The sequence below is a fragment of the Phascolarctos cinereus genome, unplaced genomic scaffold, assembly GCF_003287225.1.
Source record: "Phascolarctos cinereus isolate Bilbo 61053 unplaced genomic scaffold, phaCin_HiC Scaffold_3;HRSCAF=262, whole genome shotgun sequence".
In the NCBI taxonomy this organism is placed as follows: Eukaryota; Metazoa; Chordata; class Mammalia; order Diprotodontia; family Phascolarctidae; genus Phascolarctos; species Phascolarctos cinereus.
In genome coordinates, this window is record NW_027555736.1 from 85,534,069 (window position 1) to 85,552,717 (window position 18,649).

General features: G+C 38.4%; 1 protein-coding gene across 1 annotated transcript in view; it reads right to left on the reverse strand.

Annotated features, from left to right (window-relative positions):
* Positions 1–2,723: 2,723 nt before the first annotated feature.
* DMBT1 (deleted in malignant brain tumors 1) overlaps positions 2,724–18,649 on the reverse strand; it is a 181,104-nt gene continuing 165,178 nt past the window's right edge. The window contains 6 exon segments of the mRNA XM_078151612.1: positions 2,724–2,988; positions 5,091–5,488; positions 9,669–9,841; positions 11,678–11,886; positions 13,473–13,650; positions 18,026–18,055. Of these exon segments, the coding sequence (XP_078007738.1) occupies positions 2,724–2,988; positions 5,091–5,488; positions 9,669–9,841; positions 11,678–11,886; positions 13,473–13,650; positions 18,026–18,055 (1,253 nt within the window).

Genomic DNA, 18,649 nt, shown 5'->3' on the forward strand with positions numbered 1-18,649 from the left:
AGTCCAGCCATGAACATCTGCAACAGCTCAATCTGAGAAGACGAGAGAAAATATGGTTGAATTTTTGTCCTAGTTATTTAATATCAGGGACTAGAACACAACCAAGAGTAGAAAAAGAACCAGAGATGGGGCTTTTGAGGAGGTTCTTTATGATGCATATCTGAGAAAGACCCAACTGATCAAATATAAATGTTAAAGTGTCATCTAAATAATTTCCAAAGGTATTTTGTGATGTTTAGTTTGGTTTTTGTTTTAACTCTAAGAACATCCTTTCTTTGCCTGAGTGAAAAAAAAAATCTAAAAAGGAGCAATTCTTAGGAATTTACTTGCATTACATTATATTTCCCTATAATCTCTATAATTCCTAAAATGCTACACAGTGCGACCTTGGGCAAGTAATTTCCTTTACTTGTCTCTCAGTTCCCTTCTCTGGAAAACAAGGAGGTTGTATTAAATAATCTCTAATGTATGTCTTCTATTTCTAACATTCTGTGATTCTTAAATCATAGAATATTAATATAGTAAGCATGATAATTATGTGCAAAATCACAATAAGGACTCATTTATATTGTACCAATTTCTGTATGAAGCTTTTCCTGATTCCTAGATTCCTACACTTTCCAGTTTTTCCCCCACACCTACCTCTCAGCTACTAGTGTTCTCCCTACCAAAATTGCCTCGTATTTATTTTGAAGGTTATGTCTCTATCTATATCTTTATCTATAGCTAATAAATGTCTGAGACCAAATTTGAACTCAGGCCTTCTTGACTCCAAGCCCAGCACTATTATCTATTGCACTACTTAGAGGCATAGTCTATACCTATACCTACCCATGGATCTATATCTATATCTATATCCACCTATAGATCCATATCTATATGTCTATAGATATCTATGTGAGTCTTATTTATCTGTCTATATCTATATAGAAATCTTTATATCTCTTGGATATCTCCATATCACTATGGAAATATAAGGTAAGAGATACAGAGATTTCTATAGAGATAGAGACATGGATCTACAGATAGATCTAGGTGTAGATATATAGATGCAGATCTGTGTAGCTAGGCAGCACAGTAGATACAGTGCTGGGTCCAGAGTAAAAAATATCTGAATTCAGATCTGGTCCTAGATGTCTACTACGTGATCCATGGCAAATCACTTAAATTCCGTTTGCCTCAGTTTCCTCAAATCTAAAATGGGGATAATAGCATTTACCTCTCAGGGTTGGTATGAACATTAAATGAAACAATATTTCCAAAACAATTTGCTCAGTGCCTGGCACAAAATTGGCACTATATAAATGCCAGCCATTATTACTATATATACATATTGAGCATATATAGTATATTAGCATATATATATACATATTTATGCATATATATATATCATACACAATATATACATGTATGTATTTTAATAGCTTAAAATTGCACAAAGATTTTTGTAATGTGTATTTGCCTGCACACATGTATGTGTGTGTATTTCTTATTGAGAGCAGGGACTGTACTATTTTTGTTTTTGGGACCCCTAGTGCCTAGCATAGAGCATGGCACATAGTGGGCACCTAATAAATCTTTTTTGATTGACCAATTTAAGATTTATAAAGCTTTCTTCACAACAAAACTGTGAGGGAGGTAGTACAAATTATAGTACCCCCATTTTTCTTTTTCATAAGGCAATTGGGATTAAATGACTTGCCCAGGGTCATACAGCTAGTGTCAAGTGTCTGGTTGAAGGCCAAATTTGAACTCAGGTCCTCCTGACTCCAGGCCCAGTGTTCTATCCACTGTGCCACCTAGCTGCCCCAGTACTCCCATTTTTCAGATGAGATAACTGAGATCCAGAGAGGTGACATAATTTCCCCAGCACTGGTAAAGCCAACACCTAAAGGCAGCCTTCTGAATCCCAGTTCTGTGATCTTTTCCCTACACTGCAAAAGTACAATTTTCTTCCTTCTTGTTCCATTTGAGCAAATATATGACACTTGGTCAAAAAAAAGGATTAGTGTATAGGCCCCTTTTTATCCAAGGAAACCCCAAGCTTGATATCATTCGCATCAGGCTATCTTCCTGAGAAAACTGTGACATTTCAGGTGTGTGCTAGAGCCAGCTTGACTGGCTCACAAGAGCAGATGTATAAATTTTCTCTTTGACCTTGGAGATCAGCAAATGCTACATATTGGAATTTGATGTATTTCTTTGTTGATTGTCTAAACTTAAAAAAGTGCTGGATAAAAGATTAACAATGCAGATAAAACTTTAAAATGTGTCCGTTTAATTTTTTTTCCTCGGAAGAGCTGGTTGTTAAACATTTACCAGTCCATCGTGATATGTAATATGTGGGTTAGGATCCATAACCTAAAAGAACATGTCAAATTACTTTTGATTATTGCCATGCATACCCTTTAGCCTAATGTATGACCTGAACTTTGCATCCTGACAGTACATGTTGGCTGAATTCTCATTTCTTTTCCCGGGTTTCTACATTTAAGTTAGACACAGAATCACTTTGTTCTATGAAGTCTTTTGGCACCAAGTACATTTTTTTCAAGGGGAATGCAGGATGTTTCTACATGAGCAATTGGTTCACAGAGAAACAATTGAATCTAGTCATATTAGAATTGTCATTCTAGTCATTAACTAATTTTCTCATTGAACTAGTCTAACCACTTAGCTCCTAGAGTTATCTGAAGCCACCAAGTTTTTGAGTTTACCAGATCTCAGTCTTTTGCTTCTTATTTCTGGAGTTGGAATGGCCCCAAAACAACATCTACTTTCTCCTCATAGGAACCTGTGTTTCTTTTAAATCTTGTTACACATCCTCTGTAGCATCGTGAAGAATAATCATAGGCCTGACACACCACCAATTTACACTTCATGTAAACAGCCGGGTATCTCTCCAGGAAGGCAAAGGATCGGAATCCAAAACGTGCTTGACGCGGGTAAGGTGAGTAGTATATTCGGTAGGTGTTGTCCCTTGGGCACCTGAAAGAAGAGGAAATTCAACTGACAGCTCTCACCAATAAGTTATAACATCAGAATAAAATAGTGCCCTATTGTCCCTAGAACACCATGACCCAGTTCTTATCACCCATTCAGAAGCATGGGGCCCTTCTGGTGACCCTAGGGGAGAATGGATTTATCTACAGTTGGGATTAGACATGGTCTGTTGGCTCTGTTTGTCAAAGAAATTTCTGGCAAAGCAAAAATGTCAACAGTGACTTAAGAAGCTGTAAGTCAATTAGGAAACAGAACTTAAGGTTTTGAGTTGAAGGGAGTCTTAGAGCTCTTGTGTAACTCCCTCAATTGATAGATGAGGAACTGGAGGAGGTGAAGTGATTTGTTCGATTGACGAGTAAGGGGGAAAACTAGGATTTGAACCCAGATCTCCTGATTCTAAAGCCAATATTGTTCCTACTATACCATTATAGATAGATAAGTAGACATATATAGTTGCATACATACATGTATATATCATATATATGTCTTTAGTTTAGGATTACATATAATGTATATATATTATATTACATACATAAAGAGATCTGAAAGTTTGCGGATAAGCTAGTTGTTGAAATTGAGAACATATTTTCCTATAGAAACATTTATTCAATCAGTCAGTATTTGTTAAGCATCTACTATGTAAAAGGTCCTGTCATAAGAGTTAAGGGAAATGTACGATGGTGTTTACTCTCTGGGAGTTTACAGTCAAGTAATAATAAGAACTCATATCTATGTATCATGTTAAGGTTCATAAAATGCTTTTCTCACAATAGCCTCATGAGGCTATCCCCAATTCTCAAGCAAATAAATGGAACCTGATAATGGTCAATTAACTTGTCTATGATCATATAACTACTAAGGGTCAGAGCTAGGATTCGAATGCAGATCTCTTGTTTCCAAGTCCAAAGTTCCTCCCACTACATGTTGCTTTCTCTTGTAAGTAAGAAGGTGTGTGTGTGGGGCGGATGGAGGGAGAAGGAGGCATGTACACTCATGAACATAATACAAAACAGAATATGATGAGTACATAAGAAAACCATTGAAAACTATGGGAGGTCAGAGGAAGGATAGATCAAGGAAATCTTCATGAAAAAGGTAGGATTGGCATTGGATCTTAAAAGACGGATGGATTTCAGTAGCCAAAGATGAGGAAGAAGATATTCTAGGTATAGGGAATTATGTCAGGGGGCAAGGGGGAAAGAAATGACTAAAAGTACTAGTATATCTGAAAAGGACTAGTGCAAGATTATCCTGAAAGCTGGACCTCCTCCAATCTCCCGGGGGGAAAGGCTAATGAGCAATAGAATGGCCATGGAGAAGAAGCAAAAATCTTTAGAAATCATCTAATACAGTCATTTCATTTAACAGATGAAAAAAACTGAAGCCCAGAGAAGCTAAATTATATGTGATGATCATATAGCTAGGACTTGAACTCAGGACTTGTTACTTCTTGTCTAGTCTTCATCCTGTTACATCTAATTTCAGTGATTTATTAGGAATAAAATTCACCTCCGTTAGGTTGACCTGGACTCTGTGTACATAAGCCTAATATACTTCATCTAGCAAGTATAAATTTGATGTTCATAAATATGACCTTGGGCCACAAGATCTTTATCATCCAAGAAAGATTCAATTCTTTTCGCTTGTACTTATTAAGCAGGAAAATGAAATAATATATTTGAAAAACTTCTTCAGTAACAAGGCTTAGCTAGGAGTCACAATTTTGAGACCTGAACTCAGTTGCTCACTTGCTATGTGACTTTGGACCAACAAGTCATTAAATTTCTCTGAACCTCAATTATCTGTAGAATGGGTACAAGAGTACTAAGTCTACTCAATGAGACTGTTATGAGGATCATTTGAACTATTAGATGCAAATGAACTTTGAAATACTTTTTTTTAAAGGCCAACTACCCAACTAAGGTATTACTATTATTGTTGTTTTTGTTGTTATTATTATTATAAGGACTTGATGGTTTATCAGTACTAATTATCCAGAAAAACCATCCCTTGAGTGTTTCAGGAAACCGAATTTTTATTCTAATGAAGGGAAGTTAAATTTAGGCAGCAGCAGAGACAGTCCTTACCCATTCCTGATTAAATCATAAGTCAAGCTCATGAAATCGTTTGCTCTTGGGGATGCTATGCAGGTATCCACAAACAGTACCAGGTTGGAATCAGAGTGGAGAATTTCTGCTTGGATGTACAACTGCTGGTTTAATTTCACAACATATGGTATACTATTCACAGGCATGAAGAAAGAAGAGGATTCGTAAAAAGACAGATCCACATGGAAACTGCTATACTGGATTTGTTTGATTTCAACAGTCTCATTAGTAATAAACATAGTTTCCACCCAGTTGTTTCTGAGCATTTTGCAGCTAACACGGAAGTGGAGACCTTTCTGTCTTGTGATGACACCGTTTGGTCGAATAGATTGATTTGATACAAGAATATTGCTATAGTTGATAGTATCATTGTTTATCTGTGGGGGGAAAAACATGGATATAATCAGAAAGATGTTAACACAATAATAACTACACTAAAAATAATCATCATTGTGACTCACGTGTATATGTTAGCAAGAAGCTTACAAAGACCTTTTATTCACAACGGTCATATGAGATGGGGAGTGAATGCATTATTGTCCCTATTTTACAAATGAAGAAAGTAAGAGTCAGAGAGAAATGATTTGCTCAAGGTCTCAAAGCTAGTTCGTGAAAGAGAGCTGTGACTTGGACCCAGGCTTCCTGTTTCCACATCTAGGTCTCTTCCCACTGGGCAATGCTGCCTGAATGTGTTTAATTCACACATTCAAACAAATATTGAGATGTTTATGAAACTCAAGCCAAATCACACCAAGGCTACCTGATACTAACAAGCTGGTCAAACTTGACTAGCAAGATTTTTTCCTCATTCTTCAGCCAAGCTAGACTATGGTGATTTAACACAAATGTATCACTATTTCTGAGTGTGTGTCTCTTTGTCCTTTGTTCCCTTGGGACACACATCTGAACAGATAGGTAAAAGGATATGTTTTACCTTCCTGGTAGAATATAAAGTACTTGAGAGCAGGGATATTCTCCGATTTTGTCTTCCTACCCCAGAATTATGTGGGTAACTTCAATAAGTAATGACACCATTGGCCCAAATATAAGACAGCCTTATTTTTCTAAAAAAAAAAAAGAACGGTTTTCATACAAGAATCTACTTTATCATAGGCAACCTCCTACCTCTTGTCCCTGTGACTCCAAAGGGGTGAAGGGGCCTTTCTTCCAATAGCTCTTTGTTTTCTGAGACTGAAGCTCATTCACATAAAACTGGAAGGAACTTTAGAGATCATCTAGTCTACTTTCTTCACTTTATAGATGAGGAAATGGAAGCCTTGAAAAGTCTAAATTAATTTAAAGGTCATGCAGATAGTAAGTGGCAGAGCTAGGACTTTAAAACTATGTCCTCTGCTTCCAAATCCAGCATGCTGGAGTTAATGCTCTATTTAAATGCTTTACTCTGTAACAGTGTAGATTCCAAAGTAAGATATCAGATGAGCATCAATACCTCGAATCTTGATAGAGTTACTGATTTCAACATGGAAAGGCCCTTAGAGGTCACCTAGTTCTCCCATCTTGTTTTCATTGCTGTTGCTGACCCTTCATGACCCCAGGGGCCATAGCACAGCCAGGCCCTTTTGTCTTCCACCAACATGTTGGCCACCTTCCAACCTGGGGGGCTAATCTTCTGATGTCACATCTTTTAGCATTTTAACCCTGTCCATAGGATTTTCTTAGTAAAGACACTGGAGTGGGTTGTCATTTCCTTCTCCAGTGGGTCATCTTTTGTTAGAATGCTCCACCATGACCTCTCCATCTTGGATAACCATACATAGCGTAGCTCACAGTTTCATTGAGCTACTCAAGCCCCTCCACTATGACAAGGCAGTGATCCAGAAAGGGCCATCGTATTTTAAAGAAATGAAAACTGAGGCCCACAAAGGTTAATTGACTTGCAAGGTCTTTCTTGTCTTGTGTCTTAAATGCAGTCTCCTTGGAAACCTATCTTGCCACCGCAGTAGCCCTCCAATGCAATTTAGAAAATCATACTGGCTATCAGGAGATTTGCATTCTAGTCTCTGGTCTTCCATTAATTCTCTTGAGCAAATCATTTGCCCTTTTAGGTCTCCTTATTTTATTTGTTAAAAGTGAGACTTTACTAGATGTTCCCCTAGTTCCTTTGACATTCAGAAGTGCAGTGATGCTGGATCTCAGATATTGATTAACTGGTTGATTTCAACAAGACAACCACTCCCTGTAACATTTTACAACCTGCTTCCAGGTACTTTGTGAGGGATTCAGTTCCTGAAAGGTCAACTTCTCTCCTAGAGGAGTTTTATCAGCCCCTTCTCCCCAATCCTGCCCCTCCCGTCTAAACAACATATTCCCCTTCTCCTCCCAAGATTGATGTTTGTAAGATTCCTGCATCAAAAGTGCTCCAAAGGTGAGAAGCAGTAATAACATATGAAGGCTAGGCCTCCCCACTTGAGCCATAGACTGTTAAAAAGTAAACCTCTAGAGGGCTGAGGCTTTTTTGCTTTTGCCCTTTTCTCCCCAAGGATTAGAACAATACCTGACATACAGCAAGCTCTTAATAAATACTAATTAATAAATTGATTTATCGATTTTTCAAGAAAATAATTCTATGTCTTGTGCTCTGTGTCCATAAGTAGAAGGACAAATGACATTTCTTTAAGCTTGATTTTTCCAAAATAAATCTCACCTATATTTGGGTCAGTGGTTCAAGGATGTATGTCTCTATCATCCTAAGTACTTCATGTCAGACAGCATCGCCTTTGGAATCAGAAAACTTGAGTTTCAATCCCAGCTCTATTGCCCTTGCCATCCTTAAGCAAGCTACTTAACTTCTTGAGTCCTCAGTTTCCCCATTTAAAAAGTAAAGGGGTTGGACTAGATAATCTCTGAGGTCCATTCCAGATTAGGACCTATGAGGCTTCCATCAAGGGGTCAACAATTAGTCTGTGTCTTAAGAGATAATCTTCATGAATTTAAGAGTGATTCTCATACTGGTGAAAAAAGTACTTGACATTGGTCTACAACTATTTGGAATAAGACCATCCATTAAAGGCCTCCTCAAATGCCTCATCATGGCTGTGGCTCAAAAAAGAAATTGATTACTTAGCAGTTAGTCAACTTCCTGGGAATGAGCCTCTTTTAATTCAATGAGGCAAGCTCCCAGAAGACAGATGCACTATATGTCACTAGGTCAATACTCAATGCCTTTCTGACTTAGTAGGGCCTGACAGAGCTTTAGCTGAACTGGCATTGCCTTTGAGAGCCCAGAGGCATATCTAATCCTTTCTTATCCATCTGAGAAAGCCTTCAGCTGGCTGTTTAATTCAATATAGTCCAAGAAAAACACTATACACTTACTTTGCTGCCATGCAATTCACCCTTAATATCGAACATTGATTGTAAAAGACAAAAGTAGTCGTCCCTTTCAATTTGTACATATATTTGACATCATTTATAGAAGTCACATTTGTCTAAGGAATGTGCTAAGTTTCAAATGCCTTTTAACTTAGAAACCTCCTATCAAGAATTATTTCAAGGCCATAAAAGTGTCACATATTTCCTAATAGACTCCACTACATATAGCATGATTAGATTTTGGAGTAAAAAAATCCTGTTTACAATGTAGTTCAGAGGGAAGAGAACTACATTTAGAGTCATAAGATGTGGGTTTAAATTCCACTTCTGCCTCTTATTACTCATGTAACTTAATCTCTCTGGACCCCCGTTTCCTTACCTGTAAAATGAGGAGGTTGGACTAAATGACTGCTAAGGTCTCTTTTAGCTCTTAATCTCTATCCCTTTTATCTTACAATGGTGAACTAATGTTTTTGGGACACTTACTAAAAAAAATAGCTATTTTTATCATGGGGGTATGTGAAAAAGAGGGAGTTTCTTAATACAGCTGAAAATGCAAATGGAAGGAAGAATGTGGTATTAGAAAGAGCCCAACACTTGGAGTCAGAATGATCTAGTTTCAGATTCCAATTCTAGTTTCTAGATTCAGATTCAGTATCCACTATTTCTGTACAATCATGTCACTGTATCTATTTAAGCCTCTGATTCTTCATCAGTAAAATGGGAATGAGACCATATACAGAACCTGCCTCAGAAGGATGTTGTGCAAGTCCAATAAGGAAAAGCATATGAAAACATTTTATGTACTCTGATATTCCATATAAGAGTGAATTATCACTATTATGTGTTGGCTGGCATAGAAGCTAGAGCTCTGGACTCTGAGTCGGGAATGCCCAAGTTCAAATTCTATCTCAGACGTTTGCTAGCTATGTGACACTCTGGACAAGTCACAACTCTCAGCCTCAGTTTCTTCATCTGCAAAATGGGGATAATAATAGCACCTACCTCCCATGGTTATTGTGACGATCAAATGAGATAACATGTATGCAAACTTTAATATGCTATATTAATTTGAGTAAATCAACAAGGACCTCACCAACTGCAGTAATGGTTATGTGGTAATGTGGGATGGTTAACCAGCAAAGTAGACTGGGAGTCTCAGAATTTTAAAAAGAATCATTTTCTCTTACAAGAAGCACTGCAAAAAGCAAATTGAAGACTTACCGTTTTTGTTGTCCCACAGCCATTATATGGTATATTAAATACGAAATAGCTCGAGTTTGCTATCGGCCAACAGGATGAATTATACAAGAGGAAATTCAATGAATTATAGCCCAGAGACTGGAGATAGCGTTTACTGATGGTGACTTTCATTTGTTCTGGTAAGCACACTAGAGCTGATGGGGGACAAAAGATAAAATCCCTGTTAGTGTATTTGGGTGTAACAGAAACAGGTAATAGTTATTCTTCTCAAAGAAACGATGGAAACAATGGGACAGTCTATAACATGTTATAGAGATTTTATTGCATGGAGCATTAAGAACCGACAAGGCACAAGCAGTCTTCAACATAGCCAAAATTTATTGCTATAAAACTATAATGGACCAAAAAAAACCTATCTAAAAATCAAAAAATAATTACACTTACGGAATCTCTGAAGGAGCAAAAGGATGGGAGATCAGTGATATAAGCACAGCCCTGCAACATAGCACCACTCCCTGGTATACATTTATATAACTCCTATTTGGGAGGCTTTTCAGTTATATGGCCCATGGCCACAGCCATGATATTTGTCGTGATCTGATCAATAAAAAATAGTCATAATCCCAGGTAGGGGCATGGGACATCAATAAGCCTATTTTCATAAGGAAATATCAGTGGAACAAAATAATTCCCATTGCAAAGAAAAGTGTATTTCCCTACATATGCTTGAAACTCACTATTATCACTTGGGAATCTAAAATGAAATCTTGTTGGCTCAGTAAAAATGAACCTGTTATGTCAAATTTGTCTCTACTGAAAATAGTACCATGTCAAGATCTATAATGGGTTATTAAGGCATACAGGTATATATGAGCAAGAACTCTGACTAGGTTAGAGGAGGACAGCCATTGTCTCTACAAACGCTGCCCTGGTCACCATTACAAACAGAATATTGGACCGCATAAACCATAAGGATGGACCACAATGATGATTCCTAGGTCCACATTAGATTCTAGAGCAGTACCTCAGCTGTCTGCAAGAGTGAATGCACTTTTCAAAGAAGCATTACTTACTCCCAGGGAATAACATTGTACCATGGGAATTTGGCTCTATTTCACTGAACAAATTTTTTTATTGTTTCTTTTTCTTTCATCTTCCACCAGAGTCCTACTGTGATGCCACAGCATGATTATAATTCTTGAAGGCTATGCAACCAAATCACTAACTCTGGCAGATAATAAAACTAATATGATCCTTGTGATAGACTGTGTCTGATTTCTGAGGAGCAGCAAATTTAAGTATACTAAGGATCATCACCAGCCACTAGAAGAGGAATTCTTTGGCCAAAGTGACCCAAGGGAGGGATAACTGCTATCCATTCCAAAGGCTGTACTAGTATCTGTGAAATATTAACAGAATCAGAGGTGGACCTTCAGTTCACAGGGATAAGAAGGAAGATTTCCTGAGAGGATTTCTAGAAGGGCATAGATAATTCTTGTTAATTGTACTGAATAACAAAGCATTGATGGAATGAAATCTGAAATAATAGAAGAAATATCCACTCTAGTGAGAACATGGATTCATTTTTTTTCACAGTGTGTTGGAAATGGTTCTTAACTGGCAGTAAGGGAACATGAGATCTACTCCCAGTGATACTATTAACTAGCTGTGTTACCCTCTTCAAGCTTCTTTTCCTCTCTGAGCCTTCCTTTCCCTTCTTTAAAATGAGGAACTTAGATTAGATGAACTCTAAATAAATAAAATCATAGGGTTGAGAGTTAGAAGAAAACTTTTCCAACTTTAAAATTGTTTTGTTTTAACAACCTCATCCCAACTTCCCATCCAATACCTCAAAAACTAGGAAAAGAAACATGGAAACTACAGAGTCCATAAAAAGTCTACAACTTGACTGACGGCATTCATTTCTGCTCCCCTACCCTTCATTTCACCTAAGCAAATTCATTGATTGAGAACTCAGTGGCCAATTGGTCACCCAACTAGTCAATCACTTTACTGAAGATGAAACTTACAAGTGCCATCATGATCTGGTGTAGAGTAGTACCGGGCCTGGAATCCTCTTCTGGCGACACTGACATCACTGATGAATCGAATGGACATGAAGTTTGATGTTGACGTAAAGGAACCTCTGTCTCTGTGGCAAACTCGTGTAATTAATGGGGATGTCTGGTGAGGCCCGTCATAGACTAGAATATAATCATGGTTACAGTTTCCTTCCAGCCTAAAAAGCCGAAAGCAGAGGATATCTTAGTTTTATCCTGGCTTAGATGTAAGAAATCTGATCACCTGCTGTCCCCACATCTACTTTTTCCCTTCTTCTCTTTAGTGCTCTTGTGCCATCTGGCCTTTCTTTCCCACTCCCCTTCCCAAATGATGTATTCCTTTCTATTTTGCCATTCCTCTCTCCAATTTCTTGAATAACTTGATTTTCATTGATAGGTTCTAATGATTTAAGATGCTATCTCTCTTAAGCAGAAATTCGTGCTCTGGAGAATAATTCTTTAACTTAGGAAATTGAAGCAAAATTCAGGGTAGCGAGGAAGATATTTGAGATAAATTGGTGCCTCAAATCACACAAAACAGGGAACTGCCTTCACTGAAGGCCAGCCATCTACCTAATAAATATAATGACTTGCAAAGCACTCCAAATTTCCTTGTACCAGATTGACTTTAAGCTATTTTTTCTGATACCAATAAAAACCATTCCCTCCTTAATCCTAATATACATATGGCTCACTGGGCCTTAAGATTACAGCCCATAAAGCCAGGCTAGAATAAACCAAGTCCACACTTGGACCAGATTAATTTTTGAAGTCACAGAAGACAGTCTATCCTAGTGACTGCAGTCTTGGGTAAGGAAGGGAAAGAGGAAGGTAGAGGATAAGCATTCCCACTGCAGGTGGAAACAACCCACAGCTGCCCCACCTCCCCAAACTTCACTCCTGAGGGAGGGGAGAGGGATAAGCCAGCCCCATGAAGAAGTGGTTATAGTGATAGAACACTGGGTGTGGTATGTACGAATTGTGACCCACACTTCCAGGCTAAACTCAGGGATGATGGCTTCTTCATACTAATTACAGCTCTACCTTAAAATAACATGGAGGGGGGAGGGAGGAGCAGTGGAGGACAAATGACTTAAAATTATATTGATGTGAGGTACTGTGCCCAATTTGAAAGACCATTGAAATGGCAGTCAGAAAACCAAAGTTCCAGTTCAGATAGGGGAGAGGGAACTTGTAGTCTGAATTGCCTTGAGCTCTGAGAAGTTACATGACTTGCCCAGTATCCCACAACCAGTGTACATCAGAATCAAGACTCAGGAATACCCAGGCCCCCACTTCACGTCTCCCCTTTCACCTCAGTGACTTATACTATACAGTAGCAGTCTGAGGATTCTGCACTGGCCCCTGATGTGACTGAACATGGTCTACATCCTCAGTCATTCCTTGGGCTCCCTTCTCTTCTTAGGTTGAGGCAGCATGGCATTGGGGGCAAGTAGGAGGAGCAGAAGTTTGGTGAACTCCTTGATTCTTGCATCCCATGTCACTGGCTGGTTGAGTTGCCCATCACCATCCAAGACTGGTCAGGATGCTATGACTGTTGATTAAAACCATCACTTACTGGCTTGCTGCTGATTGACAAGGGGATGGGGAGAAGTTGCCACCCCTTATGTATTGACATGTGCCGTATTTCTTTCTAGATGCCCAGTAGTGCAAAATCTGTGCTTCTGGACCTGATATTGTCCATTTTCATACTCAATATTTTGATTGGCTCGTCTTATATTCTGTAAAAAAGCTCTTCACTTACTGTACATTTTTAAACACTATGGTCACATGGTAGTTGTTTGAGACTTCAATATCCCACACACAATTGGCATTGTTTGGATAGTTCCCCGGGAAATTTGGGCTGGAAATGAACCCTGAGGGCTGGGAAAGGAATCCTCCACAAAAGAACTTTGCTGTAGAAACAAAACAGAAATTCAGGCCTCACTTTCTTGATCTATAAAAGAAGGATTATAATCCTTGTCCTATGTGTCTCATGGAGCTGTTGCAAGGATCAAATGAGACTCATGGATGTAAAAAATCCTTTTAAACCCAAAATCGGGTTCTTATGCCATTTGGGGCCACCTAGAGAAACCATGAATTCTTTAATGTCAATGGAATTATTTTGGTCATAATCTCATATCACTTAGGAAATAAAGACTATGGAATGTAGGAGACTAACAAACCACCTTCTCTCCCGTAGAATTCCCTTTTTAAAACCAAGAAGTCGCTACTCATAAGTATCATCCACAAAGCAAAAAAGAACCTTTCCATCATAGGAATAGTCAAATAGATCTGCTTTTCAGTACCACACCATGCTCTGATAAGGAAAATCCCAGGCATGCAAGGAGATACATTTTTTTTTTCTATATCTGTTCCCTGCCCCCACTGATTAAAGTGCTGGGGAAGAGAGATGGAAATAGAATAATGGATCAGATCAGAGGCAATATAATTTCTTTTTTCTTTTTTCTTCCTTCCTCCCTTCCTTTCTCTTTCTTCTTTCCTCCTTTCCTTTCTCTTTCTTCCTCCCTTCCTTTCTCTTCCTTCCTCCCTTCCTTTCTCTTCCTTCCTCACTTTCTTTCTTTCTTTTCTTTCTTTCTTTTTTCTTTTTCTTTCTTTCTTTCTTTCTTTCTTTCTTTCTTTCTTTTTCTTTCTTTCTTTCTTTCTTTTTCTTTCTTCCTTCCTTCCTTCCTTCCTTCCTTCCTTCCTTCCTTTCTTACTTCCTTTCTTCCTTTCTTTCTTGTACTTATTTTCTGATTATCAGCAGTCCTTTAGATAGCAAGGTTGCCAAATAAGTCATCTCTTAACAAACAATATATTACCATTTCAGGAATGTCAAGAACTATGGAGCCTTGTGGCACCAATCAAAGCTCCCTAATTTACAGAATATACATATACAGATAGCCAAGTCCAGTCCAATGATTCTTTAATTCCTTCCCCTGCCCACTTCATTCTACCCCACCAAAAACAGACCATGCAAATTACAAATCTACCAGCTTTGGGGAACAGTGAATAGTGGTAGGTTACTGGGCTGGAAAGAATCTCAACAGCTCTAAAGATGGGAACATAACAAGAATCAAAGACTATGATGTGGAAGAAATAGACATTCTGCTTGACTCTGAAAGATATTATAAGGACCAAAAAAATGAAAGTAATGGGGAAATTCACTAATAATTAGAGCTATCTAAGAACAAAATGGACAGCTTTAAGAGGCAGAGAGTTCCCTGTCTCCAGGAGTCAAGCAAAGGTTGAATGACCACTCAAAGATGTTGTAGAGGAAATTCATGCTTTAGGAAAGGTTTGGACAAGTCGACTTCTGAGGGTATTTCAATTCTAAGATTATGTGTGTATACATATATACATGTTTATGTATTTGTGTGCACATATATACACACATATGTGTATATGTATGTGTGTGTCAGTACCCCATAGTCACAAATTGCTATGTGTACATAAATGTAAGGTGCGGCACACCATAATAGAAAGAGTATTGGACAAAATGTCAAAAGATCTAGGTTCAAATCTTGGCTCAGCCAATCTGACCTCACATGTTTACTAACTGTGTCACCCTGAGCAAGCCATTGAACCTCTCTTGGCCTCATCTTCTTCATCTATAAAATGAGAATAAAAATAGCACCTGCATCCCAGGATTGTGGAGAGGATATGATGAGATAATATTTGTAAAACACTTTGCAAACCTTAAAGTGCTATACAAATGTTAGTTATTATTGCTGTTGTTGTTAGTTTTGAGGCCAACTCTTACACTATGCAAATTGGCCTCTCAGCTAAGTATCAACTGAGATATTTGTTGTGAAAGCATTTAATAAACCTTAAAATACATATAAAGTTAAATTTATTGTTGTTTATGTTGTTTTTATTATCATTAATTCACAAATATTCATCTCCCTCAATGCCATATTGGGGCATGGAGTTGACTCCATATTCTCATTATCTTGCCAATTGAATGCAAGGTTCCAGAGGGGTTAGCTGAGAAGTTTTCAAGTGTGGGCCCAGGAATGAACTGTGGCAAAGAGAATCATTCCGCGTTGTCTCTAGTAATTAGATCTATTGGAAAACCATCCATATGAAGTCTTTTCTGACCCTTTCAACTTCTGGTGCCCTTCCTCTCAAAAAATTCTGTCTGTGTATGTCTGTCTATATTTCTATGTATATTTGCTATCTCCTTCATAAGAATGTAAGCTGCCTATATGAGGGGATTTTTTTTTCATTCTTTGTCTTTGTAACCTCAATGTCTAGCAAAAACAGGTCTTAATAAATGTCTGCTGATTGATTGATGCCATCTACCTAATAAATGTAATGACTTGCAAACACTCCAAATTTCCTTGTGCCATATTGACTTTAAGCTATTTTTTCTGATACCAATAAAAACCATTCCCTCCTTAATACTATTATACATATGGCTCACTGGGCCTTAAGATTACAGCCCATAAAGCCAGGCTAGAATAAACCAAGTCCACATTTGGACCAGATTCATATTTGAAGTCACAGAAGACAGTCTATCCTAGTGACTGCGGTCTTGGGTAAGGAGGGGAAAGAAGAAGGTAGAGGATAAGCATTCCCACTGCAGGTTGAAACAACACACAGCTGCCCCACCTCCCCAAGTGGATATAGTGATAGAACACTGGCTGTGGTATATAGGAATTGTGACCCACACTTCCAGGCTAAACTCAGGGATGATGGCTTCCTCATACTAATTACAGCTCTACCTTAAAATAACATGGAGGGGGGAGGGAGGAGCAGTGGAGGACAAATGACTTAAAATTATATTGATGTGAGATACTGTGCCCAGCGCTAGTTTGATACAAAAGTCTAAGCATTATTTCATTTATTGAGGTATTTCTAGAAATCTTTAAGCAATTACTTCAGACTGCAGAGTTTTTCATTTAAGAGACAGGGAAAACATATCCAAAATTCATTTGTGATTTTAGACCGTAGCAACCAGTTACATCTTACTTCCAGGGCGCCAGGATGAAATAAAGGTATTGCAAATTACAAAGATTCAAAGCAAGTCATTATGAAAAATAAGGGATCATTTGCTCAAGGGTTGGCTATGCGTCATATAATTTCAAAGTGTCTCAAGTGACCTGAGGAAGATGATAAGTTTCTCTTGTCACTCAAACCCAGGCTTTCTGTTGAATTAAGAAGGAATGCTAATGCTATACTAGTCAGCCTAATCTTTGCCTCACTCTGGTCCAGAAACCAAGAAGTAAACCTCAGTACAGAGGAGGACTACATACAATGAGTTTGAGTCAGAGGTACCCATTTAGATTAGGGGTAATTTCTGCTTGAGTTGACCACTTAATTTGACAACACTCTGGGACAACTTTGCAAGAGATTTAAGTCAGAGCCACAGATCATCTGTTTTCATTTATGGGCCTAGTTAACAATACAACATTCATCTCATCTGCATATACGCTATACTTTGTTTACATATTATTGGAATGTGAAGCAAACCACCACAAAAATGAAGATGGCATTGAAACTCTGTGAAATAGCCAAATGAAATTTGCAGGGAAATTTGCCCTACGAAAGTTGCAAAAAATTTTTTGATATTGATGGAAGCATGTTTTTATTTTAAAAACTGGGGAGGGGGCAGCTAGTTTGCACAGTGGATAGAGCACTGGCCCTGAAGTCAGGAGGACCTAAGTGAAAATCCGGACTCAGACCAAACACTTGACACTTACTAGCTGTGTAAACCTGGCTACGTCACTGAACACCAATAGACTAACCAGAAAAAAAACATACAATCTAGAACAATTGAAGACTCACTATACAAACAACCAACAAAAAAAAAAAGCAAGAATACCACCTACACTTTAAACATTTCAGAGAAAGGGGCTTACATGTGATTCACAAGAGAGTGAGAGAAACAAGTACGTGTCTATAACCTGATAATTTAAAATTGAATTTAAGAGGCAGTTGGGGAGACACAGTCATTAGGTCACTTGTCCTAGAATCATGATATAACGTTAGAAGGAAGCTTTTTGTTCGGCAATATTTTTAAAACTAAAAGAATTCTAGTGACAAACTCTAATTCAAAACAATGCAGAAATAAAGAAGCTCAGGGAATGGGAATAGATCAAGAGACCACCACTGTGGAAACTTCCCAGAAGGATCAGTCAGATGGATCAGATACTTTTGGGATTATAACTGGGAGTTCTAAACATGATCTCAGGTCATAGGATGGACATCACAGCAGGAGAAAAAAGCATTATCCTCCTAGATCACTTAGTAAAGAAAGCAGGTTTTCCTCAAGGAGAAGGCCTTGGTGCTGAGTGCAAAAGGAAACAGACTTACCAAAGGGTGGTGGAATCACTGTAGTGGCACCTGTAAAAAGAAGGAAGTCCAAAGTTTAAACACAATCCTATTGCACAGCAGACATTTTGGTGGCAGGATGCCTACAATCCACTAACAAGTATCTCTTCAGGAGTTACCACACACTGGGTACCCTCCTAAGCACTGAGGGAGAACAAGAAAGAACCAAAAACTTCTATGCCAAGGAGGGGCTTGCTTTCTCATACAACTGATCATAGCTACACCAATTCTTCTTTCCAATGGCTACATGCAGAGGACATGGAAGGTCAACTTGGCAGGGAGAATACAAAGAGGAATTGCAAGGACTTCCTAGGGAAAGCAATTTTATAGGCATCTTCAAGGTAGCCTGAGCAACCAGAGGTAGGCAGAAGTGAGGAGGGAGGACACAAGGAAAGAAGAAGGCAGATAAGGCATAATGTGTAAGGAGTGGCGCATGGCTACTTACACCCACACTGTAGCATGTGGGGCAAGCTTATAAGTGCAAACATAGGAAGGGATCAGGATCGCCAGACATTGACATGCCAACCAGAAAAGCTGATTTTGATGTTAGAGATGATAGGGAACAGAGGCATTCTAGGGGGCTCAATGAATACAACACTAGGGGGC